The following is a 13,279-nucleotide window of genomic DNA, read 5'->3' on the forward strand; positions in this document are numbered from 1 at the left end:
CCTGCAACCATTCATCGTATGTTTGAGCCTCCAGTCCCCTCATCATCCTGGTTCCTCTTCTCTGCAATCTTTCTAGAGTCTCAATATCCTTTACAAATTAACAGAGTTGGAAAGGACCTTGTAGGTCATCTAATGAAACAAGCAGGAGACCCTACACTATTTCTGACAGAGGGCAGTCCAGTCTCTTCTGGAAAGCGTCCATTGATGGAGCTCCCACAACTTCTGAAGGCAATTTCTCTTCCATGCATGGATTGTTCTCCCTGTCAGGAAATTCCTCCTTATTTCCATGTTGAATCTCTCCTTGGTCACTTTCCATCCATTATTCCTTGTCCGGCCTTCAGGTGCTTTGGAAAACAGCTTGACCCCCTCCTCTCTGGGGCAGCCCCTCAAATATTGGAAGGCTGCTCTCCTGTCTCCCCTGGTCCTTCTCTTCCCTAGACTAGCCAGGCCCAGTTCCTGCAACCGTTCTTCATATGTTTTAGTCTCCAGTCCCCTGGTTGCTCTTTCTAGAGTCTCCATATCTTTTTTTTTATAGTGTGGTGATCAAAACTGGATGCAGGACTCTAGGTGTGGTCTCCCCATAGCTGCGAGACCCCAGCCTCACAGTTACCCCCTTGTTTTCACAACGGAGGGAAAAGGGTCTCGCCTCTTCTACTGCCCCCCCCCCGTCTCCAGCCGAAGGAATGCGCTTCGTTTTCGAACCCTTTGCTTGGGGAGGGGAGCAACGGCTCGGATGTTAATGCCAGTCTTGTCAACGGTACCCCTGTTTTTCCAAGGCTGGGACCCCAACCGGCAAGGCTTAGGGTTGGGTGGGGAATCCTATCTCGCCGGCAGCCTCCTGCTTGCCGATATGGTTCTCCATCCCCCCCCCCCCCTGCAGCCACCTCCTGGATCCTGTCGGTGCCCAGCTGGAGGCACAAGGAGCACATGTTGCTATGCGCGGCTTAGCAACATGCAAGTTGTATTCACAATCCATAATGAAATTATCACGGGGAGACAATGGAGTGACACTCGAGGAGGCAAAGGCCATGGCGATCGTCTGCTTCGCCAGGAGGGGAACAAAAGATACACTTCATTGTGTGGGTAAATATATGACAATATTCTTTCTTTCCCCCCATCACACACATACAAACACACACACACACACACACGCACCACAAATGAACACACCCCTGCACGGCTCACCCCCTCTTTCCCAGGGCAATCCCCTCCCCACATAATGGAGCGTAATGAATATCACCAGATCATGCTTCCATCAAGGCAGGCAGGAACCCATTTTGGAGGAGGGGGGGGTAATGTTTGGGGTGTGGGGGGGGGGAGAGAAAACATGTGGCCTCTTGTCAAGTGAATGGGGTCCAGATGAGGAGGGGGCCGCGAAGGAAGATTACAGCCCATTCCCCCTCCTCTTTCCATCAGCACTTTGCGCTGGGTTTAATAACAACATTGTTCTCTACCGCCGAGGTCCTGTCTCAAAGCACTCTCGCGAAGAATGGAAATCGGACAGCGGTGGCGACTGGATGGATCGGGAGGCTCCGGGGTTTCTTTTTCCCCCCGTCTTTGCCAAAGTTTGATATCTATTTTTTGGGGGGGAGGGGGCTTGAAATGATCGCCGCAACTTTCTCGGCAATTATCCCGCCGAGCGGGAATACACAGGGAGCCTTCGACTTAGTAACCATTCCAAGTTATGATGGCACCCCCCAAAAAGTTCCTTGAGGACCAGGGGTGGGTTCCTGCTGGCGTGACGACCGGTTCGGTGCCCGAAAAATTTTGCCCGCAAGTACCCATTTGCACTTTAAAAGTTCTGCACATGGCATTAAAAAAAAGGGGGGGGGAAATGACATTTTTTCAAGGAAGTTTGTTCTGCGCATGTGGAAAACAGAAAATAAAGATCAAATTGGTATGATCACGTGTCCGGCTGAGTTACTCCGTAATAATAATAATAACAATCTGATATTACCATAACAGTATCATTATTATTACGCGGTTAATCTTTGGTGAGATTCACAGCCTTTGGGGCAGGCTGGTGGCTCAACAGCTCGAGTCTTAACCAAGGACCTAGGAACTGTTAAGGTAACGTCGGAGGATATAAGCTGTTCCAAGTAGGGTGGTTTTTTGTAGAATTAGAATTTTCAAGTCTGATAAATTTAGAATTTCCAAATAGCGAGGTAGCCCTTTGGGTATTGCTCCAAGGGCTCCAATTACAATCGGGACAACACACGATTTCTTTTTCCACAGTCTCTCAACTTCAATTTGCAAGTCCCGGTACTTTGTGATTTTTTTCTTGCTGCTTATCTTCAATTCGTGCATCTCCAGGTATTGCAATGTCAATGAACCATACTTTTTTCTTTTCAACTATTGTTATGTCAGGTGTGTTGTGGGCCAAGTGCCTGTCAGTCTGGATTCTGAAGTCCCACAAGATCTTGACTTTCTCATTCTCTAAAACCTTCTCAACTTGATGGTCCCAGTGGTTTTTGCTGTACTCAAATCCAAACTTTTGGCACAATTTCCAGTGAATGATCTTAGCAATGGCGTTGTAGGTAGTCAGTTTGTGAAATTTTGCTGCACCCACTGATTAAGTGGTCGACTGTCTCGTCTTTCTCATTACAGAGATGACATTTCCTGTTGGTGGTAACATGTTGAATTTTTGCCTTCATGCAAAAATTTGTGGCTAAGGCTTGTTCTTGAGCTGCCAAAATCAAGCCTTCTGTTTCTTTTTTCAGTGCTCCTGATCTTAACCAGTTCCAAGTTAGCTTTTGGTCAGCTTTGCCTTCAATACTTTTCAAGTATTGGCTATGCATAGCTTTGTTTTTCCAATTTTCAGCTCGCTTCTCAATTACTTCTTTCTTATATTCAGCTTTTGACTTAGTTGTCTTTAAAAGGCCTCCTTTATGTACTTCCTTAATCATTGGTTCTTCACTTTTCTGGATGTAATCATTCAAGCTGTGTTTTTCTTCTTCCACAGTCTGTTTTACTTGTAGGAGTCCTCGACCACCCTCTGCTCTTAGTAGATATAATCGGTCAACATCACTTTTAGGGTGCAAAGCATGATTCATTGTCATAAGCTTCCTTCTTTTTCTGTCCAAATTGTCCAACCCCATCTGGGTCCAGTCAATTATTCCTGCAGAGTATCGAATCACAGGTATAGCCCAGGTATTTATGGCTTTTATGATGTTTGCTCCATTCAATTTGGACTTTAATATCTTGCGAATTCGTCGAATGTACTTGGCTGAAGTTAATTCCTTGACTTTATTATGCATTAAGTCAGAGGCTTCTAAAATCCCCAAGTACTCGTAGCCTTCTTCTGGTTTTACTGCCTTTATCATTTCTTCATTCTCAAGTTCTATTCCATCATCTTCTATGACCCTGCCTGTTTTGGTTGCCATTGTTGCACATTTGTCAATTCCAAACTGCATACCAATGTCTTGGCTAAATTCTTTTTGTGCTTTCAATTAATAAATTCAGTTCAGCTTTTGTTTTACCAAACAGCTTCAAATCATCCATGTACACCAAGTACGAAATTTTCAGTCCTTTCTTTGCAAGTTCGTATCCACAGTTCATCTTCTTCAAAATGACTGTCAGTGGTAGCATTGAGAGTATAAAAAGTAGGGGCGAAAGGGAATCGCCCTGGAAAATGCCTCATTTAATTTCAACTTCACCTTTGTGGTTCACCTTCCAAATCTGATTCATTCGTTTTTGAGATCCACGTTTTGCTGGCTCAGACTGATAGTAAGCTTTGATAATAGAGATCTTTTCGTCCCTAGTCCAGATTTTTCGCTTTTTCTTCCAGTAGCTTGTCAGCTCCATGCCCTGGTTGCCTAGCAGAGGGAGCTGAGCCCTGTAGCTCATTTTGCGCAGAATGCCCAGGAGCCACAGCATCCAGCGGAACCCTTGTTAATCCGGGCGACGGTTCAGCCGGCATAAATTTTATTTTTTATTTTTTATTATTATCTATTATCTATTATTATCACAACAACAGAATTGTATCACAGCGGCCAGTTGTTTCACCAGATTAGGCATTGATTACTAGTCGGGCCCCACCCAGGGGCCTAGGACGTCATAACGTATTTTCGTAATATGCGTGCGGATCCAAGCAGTGCGGCTTTTTGCATTTGACCGATGGTGATTTTGGCAATTTTTAACTGTTTTAACTGTAATTCCAGTGCTTTTGGAATAGCACCCAGTGTGCCGATTATCACTGGAATTACTACTGCTGGTTTGTGCCATAATCGTTGAATTTTGATTTTTAAATCCTGGTATTTCGAGATTTTTTCATGTTCCTTCTCAGCGCCCCTGCTATCACCTGGTATTGCGATATCTATGATTGTAACCTTATTTTTCTCAACCAGTGTGATGTCTGGTGTATTATGCGCCAGTATTATGTCTGTTTGTATACGGAAATCCCACAAGATCTTGACCATCTGATTTTCAGTGACTTTTTCAGGCTTATGTTCCCACCAGTTTGCTGCTGTTTTAATATTATAATTTTTGCACAAATTCATTTGTGCTACTGAATTGTGCCGCAATTTATAATCAGTCTGTGTGATTTTTTTTACAGCAGCTGAGTATGTGATCAACAGTTTCATCAGCTTCTTTGCAAAGTCTGCATTTGGCATCATCAGAGGATTTTTCGATTTTGGCCTTAATGGTATTTGTGCGGATAGCTTGTTCTTGCGCAGCCAGGATTAGTGACTCTGTTTCTTTCTTTAATGTACCTGTTGTTAACCATAACCAAGTTTGTTCACTGTCCATTTTATCTTTTATTTTTTCCAGAAATTGGCCATGCAGTGCTTTGTTCTGCCAACTCTCCATTCTTGATTTTATCACATCCTGTTGTTGTTGTTGTTGTTGTTGTTGTTGTTGTTGTTGTTATTCACAGTCAGCCAGATGCTCAGTCTCGGTTCTTCCTCCTCTTCCTCTTCTTCTTATTTCTTATTTCTTATGTCTTTTATTCATTAAACATGAAACTCAAGTCAACTGAACATTTAAAAATGTATCACAAATATCACTGACTGGCTCTCATGGTTGATACCTGCCAGCATTCCAGGTATCCACCAAGTATCTTCTTAAAATGTATGTATGTATGTATGTATGTATGTATGTATGTATGTATGTATGTATGTATGTATGTATGTTGCTGTTATTATTTTGCAACTTTCTCAACAAATACTCTGCAGAGAACGAATACTGGAGTGTGACGTGACTCCTAAGCGAAGTGCAATTCGAGGCATGAATTCTCGAGTTAAAAAGACAGATGCTTTCTTCCAGCCCTAACCCAGTGACAAATCCAGCAAGGCTGAACATAACAGGGGAAGCCTTTACCTGATGATTTGAAGGCAGTCAGTTGTACAGCCTGGAAAAAAAATGAGAATCAGAGAGAGATCAATCAAACTTTCATCCATCCCCCATTCCAGGGGTCACCAACCTTTGGGACCTCAGGGACCATTAAATTCATAATTTTCAATCCCGGAAGACCACTAATAGGATCTGCCTACTGAGTGGCTGGGTGGGCGTGGCTAGGTGGTCATGTGACTGGGTGGGTGTGGCCAACTCGATGTCACTCACGTCAAGGGGCGTCTCGCCGGCCTCTACTCGCCCCTCCCCTCTCAGCCGCTCCTCCCCTCCCCGCCTGGGCTCCTTAGGGCCCCAACAGGAAGCCGTTGCTGGAGCTGAGCAGCCGGCAGGAGAAAGAGTTGGCAAAACAGCTCAAATTGGATCTGACCGAAAGGGAGGCTCAGCAGAAGCACCTCACCGAGGACTAGGAGCATAGGCTTTCCAAGCAGAGGGAAGACCTGCGGGAGTGCAAGGCCAGGTGCCGGCGCCTGGAGGCTCAGCAGGCTGAGATGGTCAGCCAGTTCTAGGCCATGATGCAGTCCCACTGGAACGAGGCCCTCTGGATCTTCCTCACCAGCGGCTCTTCCCTCCATCCTTCGCCCAAAGCCCCCCCTCCAGGAGGCTGAAGCAGACCCCAAGTCGGAATTTCTGCCCCCCTCCGACCCTCACAAAAAGACCCCGAAGGGGGAGACTCTCTGCAGCAACACAAGCGTTCATAGCCCGTATTCCCACCAGGGGCCGTAGTTTGAGGTCCCCGGATTTAATGCAATATAAAAAATGCAAATAAATTTTTCTGCAGGCCACCAAAATTTTCTTGCGGACCCCCAGTTAGGGACTGCTGATCTATTCAATTTGCAAAGGTGAGCGTCAATTATATAACCTAGCAGTGCTTAAAATCCCACCTTGGATGACCAAAAAAAAAACCCTCTTTGTTAAAAATATGCGTTTCTTTTTGTCCCCAAACGGAAAGCCCTTTCGGCTTTCTTTTCTGACAATGCTCAGAGATCGTGGATCAAATTGAAACTCAATTTCTTTCTAAGTTCTTCTGTGCATCGCTGGCTTTTTTCCCAACCTCCGTCCCCCTTCAGAACTGGAGATTCAATTGGATTTTTAAAAAAAGAGACGTATTTTGTGCTTTTACGATGCCTCCTCCCCCTGTATAAACTATTGTAACTCCATCCCGCCTCGCAGGGGTGCAGCCTCCTTGTTGGCTGGAGCCCTAAAGCATGATGGGAGTTGTAGTCCGTATGTCTGCAAAAAAGCAAGCGACTCCATTTTCAGAGACTCAGAGGGCAAGAGGGACACCCCCGAGGTCATCTAATCCAACCCCCTCTGAACAAGGGGCTGCTGCCCAGTTTTTTAAAAAAAAAGTATTCTAAAATCATGAGTTGCACAAACATGAGCCTTGAATTCAAACTCAATGCGTTGTTCAGCAAATCCACAGTGGATCAAATACAGATCAAGAGAGTTGGAAGGGACCTTTGTAGGTCATCTAGTCCAACCCCCTGCCCAAGCAGGAGACCCTACACTACTTCAGACAGAGGGCAGTCCAGTCTCTTTTCGAAAGCCTCCAGGGATGAAGCTCCCACAACCTCTGAAGGCAACTTCTCTTCCATGCATGGATTGTTCTCCCTGTCAGGAAATCCCTCCTTATTTCCAGGTTGAATCTCTCCTTGGTCTGTTTCCATCCATTATTCCTTGTGTGGCCTTCAGGTGCCTTGGAGAATAGCTTCACTCCTTCCTCTCTGTGGCAGCCCCTCAAATATTGGAAGGCTGCTATCTCTGTCTCCCCTGATCCTTCCCTTCCCTAGACTAGCCATGCCCAGTTCCTGCAACCCTTCTTCATATGTTTTAGTCTCCAGTCCCCTCATCCTCCTGGTTGCTCTTCTCTGCCCTCTTTCTAGAGTCTCAATATCCTTTACAAATTAACAGAGCTGGAAGGGGCCTTGTAGATCATCTAGTCCAACCCCCCACCCAAGTAGAAGACCCTACACCCACAACTTCAGTTCCATGGGTTGATTGCTCTCCCTGTCAGAAAATTCCTCCTTATTTCCATGTCAAATCTCTCCTTGGTCAGTTTCCATCCATTATTCCTTGTCTGGCTTTCGGGTACTTTGGACAATAGCTTGACCCCCTCCTCTCTGTGGCAGCCCCTCAAATATTGGATATTGCTATCCTGTCTCCCCTGGTCCTTCTCTTCACAAGACTAGCCATGCCCAGTTCCTGCAACCGTTCTTCAGATGTTTTAGTCTCCGGTTCCCTCATCATCCTGGTTGGTCTTCTCTGCACTCTTTCTAGAGTCTTAATATATAAATTAACAGAGTTGGAAGGGACCTTGTAGGTCATCTACTGTAACAAGCAGGAGACCCTACACTATTTCTGACAGAGGGCAGTCTAGTCTCTTCTTGAAAGCATCCATTGATGGAGCTCCCACAACTTCTGAAGGTAATTTCTCTTCCATGCATGGATTGTTCTCCCTGTGAGGAAATTCCTCCTTATTTCCAGGTTGAATCTCTCCTTGGTCAGTTTCCATCCATTATTCCTTGTCTTGCCTTCGGATGCCTTGGAAAATAGCTTGCCCCCCTCCTCTCTGGGGCAGCCCCTCAAATGTGGGTTCAGCTCCCTCAAATCAACAGCCTGGGGGGAAAACCCTGTTTATGGGTTTTATTACGGATAAAATATTCTTTCGGCCCAGTGAGTGCGTGAGTGCAGAATGTACCTTCAAGTCCTCGTTGACTCATAAATCCCTGCCTAGATATACTGTCCATCAATATTCATCAACACGCATAAATAGACACCCACGCACCACTCAGCAGTGCAACCAGGCTGAAAGAACCTGCTCCTTTAAAAAAAAAAAAAGACAAAAAACAAAGCTAAGTTTCTAGACCTTGTGATCAGGAAGTCGATCTCTTGCAAATTTCCTCTCCCCGCCCTGCCGCCCACTATCACACTGCCTATTGTCGACTCCGAGGGGATCATTTAGTTCCTCCCACCCTGGGTTGTGTGCAAGAAACGGGGGGCTAAGGTAAAGCTTCCCCTCGCACATCTGTGCCAGTTGTTCCTGACTCCAGGGGGCGCTGCTCATCTCCATTTCAAAGCTGAAGAGCCAGCGCTGTCCGAAGATGTCTCCGTGGTCATGTGGCCAGCATGGCTCAACGCCGAAGGCGCACGGAACGCTGTTCCCTTCCCACCAAAGGTGGTTCCTATTTTTCTACTTACATTTTTTTACCTGCTTTCGAACTGCTAGGTTGGCAGAAGCTGGGACGATACATGGGAGCTCACTCCGTTACGCGGCGCTAGGGATTCGAACCACCAAACGGCCGAACTTTCTGATCGACACGCTCAGCGTCTTAGCCCATGAGCCATTGCGTCCCTATTACCCCTTAAAACAAACAAACCCACCCGCTTTTTTGTAGAGACGCATCGCAAAACAAACAAACTAACTAACAAAGAGGGGGGGCAGAATTAGCTTTATCTTGAGGACTCCTTCGACCCCTTCCGGGCTCTCCAACTCGGGAAGGAGATGGGGAAACCAGGCGCCACGCTTCCTAAGTACCAACGCTGGCCTTGGCATTTCAAAACCAGCAGCGGAAGCTTAAGTGCTCACCGCCCTGGCTGGTTTAATTGCTTTAACCTGTGCTTAAGACTGGATGCCCAGTAACTTGGCAATGAGAGACGGGTCGCTCGGATCTAACACCTGGGGAGGTGACTGGCACCCTGCTTTTCTTCGCCCGCTCCCGAGCCAATCAAGACCCCTCCGAAGGAGACGCCAAGCGAGGTTGCTTGGCAGGATCCCTCCGCTGATTAAATGGGGGGGGGGGAGGCAGGAAAGAGTGGGGGAAGGGGAGGGAGAGCTGTTTATTTGATGGGAGAGGCATCGGCTGCCCTTGGATGTCAAGTAGCCAAAGGGGGCATAATCCCTTTTTCCCCCCAATAGCCTGGCAGGAATGCAATTGGGCAGTTGGGGATGGAGAGTCCCAGGCTCTTCCCTGGATTTTTTGGGGAGGGGCAGCTCGTGTTCGTCGCAGTTTGGGTGGGCTACCCTGCCTCCCCAAACAGCCTGCAGGATTAAGGTGGGGTCCTTCCACACCAGAGCGATGTAGAAGGACTAGGGAGATTCAGTGAGAACTTCAGAAGGTATCCGATGGAGCAGGGGGTCCCCATCCTTTCGGACATCAGGGACCACTAAATTCATAATTTGAAATCCCGCAGACCACTAATAAGATCTGCCTAATGACCGACTGGGTGGGCGTGGCTAGGCAGTTGTGTGACTGGGTGGGCGTGGCCAACTTGATGTCACTCACATCGAGGGGCGTCTCGCCGGCCTCTACTCGCCCTTCCCCTCCCAGCCCCTCCTTGCCTGCCTGCCCGGGCTTCTTAGGGCCCCAACAGGAAGCCGTCGCTGGAGCTGAGCAGCCGCCAGGAGAAAGAGTTGGCAAAAGAGCTCAGTTCAAATTGGATCTGACCGAGAAGGAGGCTCAGCAGAAGCACCTCACTGAGGACTAGGAGCATAAGCTTTTCAAGCAGAGGGAAGACCTGCGGGAGTGCAAGGCCAGGTGCCGATGCCTGGAGGCTCAGTGGGCTGAGATGGTCAGCCAGTTCCAGGCCATGATGCCGTCCCACTGGAACGAGGCTCTCCGGCTCTTCCCCACCAGCGGCTCTTCCCTCCAGCCTTCGCCCAAAGCCCCCCACCAGGAGGCTGAAGGAGACCCCAAGTCGGAATTTCTGCCCCTCTCCAACCCTCACAAAAAGACCCCGAAGGGTGAGACCCTCTGCAGCAACACAAGCGTCCATTGCCGTAGTTTGAGGACCCCTTGATTTAGTGCAATATGAAAAATGCAAATAATTTTTCTGCAGGCCACCAACATTTCCTCGTGGACCCCTCAGTTGGGGACTGCTAGTCCTAGATGCTGATGGCAGTCACCGATTCACACACCCTATGTGCTCCATCAGGGACCTCCCTCCATAAACCAGCCCCCCAGCGGCCTTCCTGGAGACAACAGATTAGCCTCACAAACGGTTCCCCTTAGCACGTCTTTCTCCCTGCACGATGGTCTCCTCCAGATGTTTGGGAGTCCAAAGACGGCCGAGAGGAAGAGAAGTTGTGAAGCCATGCAGAACGAGGTGCTTGTCTGAGGCTAGGAGGATGTACACCCACACTTTGTCCCTGAAACGTGTTTTACTCGACACAAGACACCAAGAGTTGCATTTCCTCAGGTACATGCTCACCCTGACCAAGTGGCTTGGTCATTGAGGGCAGGCATGTCAAACTCAAGGCCCCTGGTGTGTGTGTGTGTGTGTGTGTGTGTGTGTGTGTGTGTGCGTGTCTGTGTGGATGTGCTTAAATCCGCCCCTCGGAGCTGCCTTGGAAATAGCTAAGGATCATCCCTTGCTGCCTGTGCCAGCAAAAATGGGGGCTGGAGGATGCACCATCCCCAAGCTTTGTTTTCGCTGGCAGAGGGCTATCAAAACAACCTCAAAGCCAAACCAAAGGGGAAATGTTGCTCCGTTTTGCATTTGAGCCTGCAAGAAGGGACAGGATAGGAGAAAGGGAAAGAGGAAAGGCACAGAAGAAAGAAAGAAAGAAAGAGCGGAAGGAAGAAGAAAGGAAAGGAAAGAGGGAAGGAAAGGGAAAGAGGGAAGGAAGAAGATGAAGGAAGGAAAGAAGGAAGGGAGGGAGGCAGAGAAGGAAGGAGGGAGGGAAGGAAGGAAGGAGGGAGGAAAGGAAGGAAGGGGGGAGGAAATGAAGGAAGGAGGGAGAGAAGGAAGGAGGGAGGGAGGCAGAGAAGGACAGAAGGAAGGAAAGAGGGAGAGGGAGGCAGGGAAGGAAGGATGGAGAGAAGGAAGGGATGGATAGAAAGAAGGAAGGAAGGAAGGTTGGAGGATGGGAAGGAAGGAAGGATGCAGAGAAGGAAGGAACAAGGGTGGGAGGCAGGGAAGGAAGGAGGGAGAGAAAAAGGAAGGAGGGAGGAAAGGAAGGAAGGAGGGAGAGAGGAAGGCAGGAGGGAGGCAGGGAAGGACAGAAGGAAGGAAAGAGGGAGAGGGAGGCAAGGAAGGAAGGAAGGTTGGAGGATGGGGAGGAAGGAAAGATGGAGAGAAAGAAGGAAGGAGGGAGGGAGAAAGGCAGAGGATGGAGAGAAAAAGGAAGGAGGGAGAGAAGGAGGAAGGAAGGATGAAGAGAAGGCAGGAGGGAGGGAGAGAAGGAAGGAATATAATGAGAGTGAGAGGGAGGGAAAATCTGAGGGAAGTCCTGCTTTAGTACATGGCCACCACAGGTGCCCTCCACCCGACACGAGTGATGTTGAGCTGGCCACGCCCACCCTGGCCATGCCCACAACAGCCTTCCGACGTGAACCCCAACCCTGATGCGTCCCTCCCGCAATGAAACCCAGTTGGAGACCTTGGATTCACGGCCTCTTCAGAGAGGGGGCGGAGGGGGGGGACTTACCGGTTTCTCGGGCGACATAATGGAGGAAACGCTCCGTGGGATTTTGGCGCTGAAGTTCCCTGTGTTGGGAAAGGGGAATCAGCCTGGGTGCAACACGGCAACCTCTGAATGCCGCGTCTGTCTCCCTAGCTGGCTCGAAGGCCAAGCCTCTTCCCTACCTTTGCTCTTGGGCGCGGCCTCCTTCTCGCTGGAACAGGTGGTGTTTTCTGGGGTGGTTGGGTTGAACCTGGCCATCTCCCAGGAGGTGTTCCTGGGGCTTGACAGGTAATTGACAGGGTGGGAGCAGTTCTGGAACGAGAAGAGGAGAAGAGAAAATGGTAAGGCCACCCTTGGAATACGGCATCCAGTTTTGGTCGCCACGATGTAAAGAAGATGTGGAGACTCTAGAAAGAGGGCAGAGAAGAGCAAGAAAGAGGATTAGCGGACTGGAGGCTAAAACATATGAAGAATGGTTGCAGGAACTGGGTATGTCTAGTTAACGAAAAGAATAACAGAACAGAACACCAGAGATGGAAGGGACCTTAGAGGTCTTCTAGTCCAACCCCTTGGTCAAGGAGGAAACCCTAGACCCTTTCAGACAAATGTCCAATCTCTTCTTTAAAACTTCCAGTGTTGGAGCATTCACAACTTCTGGAGGCAAGTTGTCCGACTGATCAATTGTTGTAACTGTCAGGAAATTTCTCCTCAGTTCTAAGTTGCTTCTCTCCTTCATTAGTCTCCACCCATTGCTTCTTGTTCTGCCCTCAGGTGCTTTGGAGAATAGCTTGACTCCCTCTTCTTTCAGGCAGCCCCTCAAATATTGGAACTAAGGCGAAATTTTTTCATAGAACAATTAATCAGTGGAACGACTTGCCTCCAGAAACTGCAAATGGTCCAACACTGTAAGTTTTTAAGAAGACGTTGGATAACCATTTGTCTGAAGTGGTGTAGGGTTTCCTGCCTAACCAGGGGGTTGGACTAGAAGACCTTCAAGGTCCCTTCTAACTCTGTTATTTTCTATTCTATTCTATTCTATTCTATTCTATTCTATTCTATTCTATTCTATTCTATTCTATGCAACTGGAGGGTAAAACATATAAAGAACAATTGCTAGAACTGGGTAGATCTAGTTAAATGAAAAGAAGGACTAGGGGAGACATGATAGCAGAGTTCCAATATCTCAGGGGCTGCCCCAAAGAAGAGGGAGTCAAACTATTCTCCAAAGCACCTGAGGGCAGGACAAGAAGCGATGGGTGGAAACTCATCAAGGAGAGAAGCAATTTAGAACTAAGGAGGAATTTCCTGACAGTGAGAACAATTCATCAGTGGAACAACTTCCCTCCAGAAGTTATGAATGCTCCAACACTGGAAGTTTTTAAAAAGATGTTAGAGAACCATTTGTCTGAAGTGGTGTAGGTGCTCCATCACCGGAGATTTTTAAGAAGAGACTGGACAGCCACCTGCCTAAAATGGTATAGAGTCTCCTGCTTGAGTAGGAGGGGCTGGACTAGAAGACCTCTA

The 13,279-nt window shown here is 48.0% G+C and overlaps 1 protein-coding gene across 1 annotated transcript in view; it reads right to left on the reverse strand.

The window, feature by feature from the left end:
• ADGRD2 (adhesion G protein-coupled receptor D2) overlaps positions 1-13,279 on the reverse strand; it is a 57,178-nt gene that overhangs the window by 1,089 nt on the left and 42,810 nt on the right. The window contains exons 22-24 of the mRNA XM_087704566.1: positions 11,938-12,067; positions 11,780-11,838; positions 5,320-5,350 (exon numbers count right to left, since the gene is read on the reverse strand). Of these exons, the coding sequence (XP_087560692.1) occupies positions 5,320-5,350; positions 11,780-11,838; positions 11,938-12,067 (220 nt within the window). The remainder of the gene's footprint in view (positions 1-5,319; positions 5,351-11,779; positions 11,839-11,937; positions 12,068-13,279) is intronic.

This window comes from Thamnophis sirtalis, unplaced genomic scaffold (genome assembly GCF_051295495.1).
Source record: "Thamnophis sirtalis isolate CommonGarterSnake01/CBP01778 unplaced genomic scaffold, rThaSir2_p1.2 scaffold_2, whole genome shotgun sequence".
Taxonomy (NCBI): Eukaryota; Metazoa; Chordata; class Lepidosauria; order Squamata; family Natricidae; genus Thamnophis; species Thamnophis sirtalis.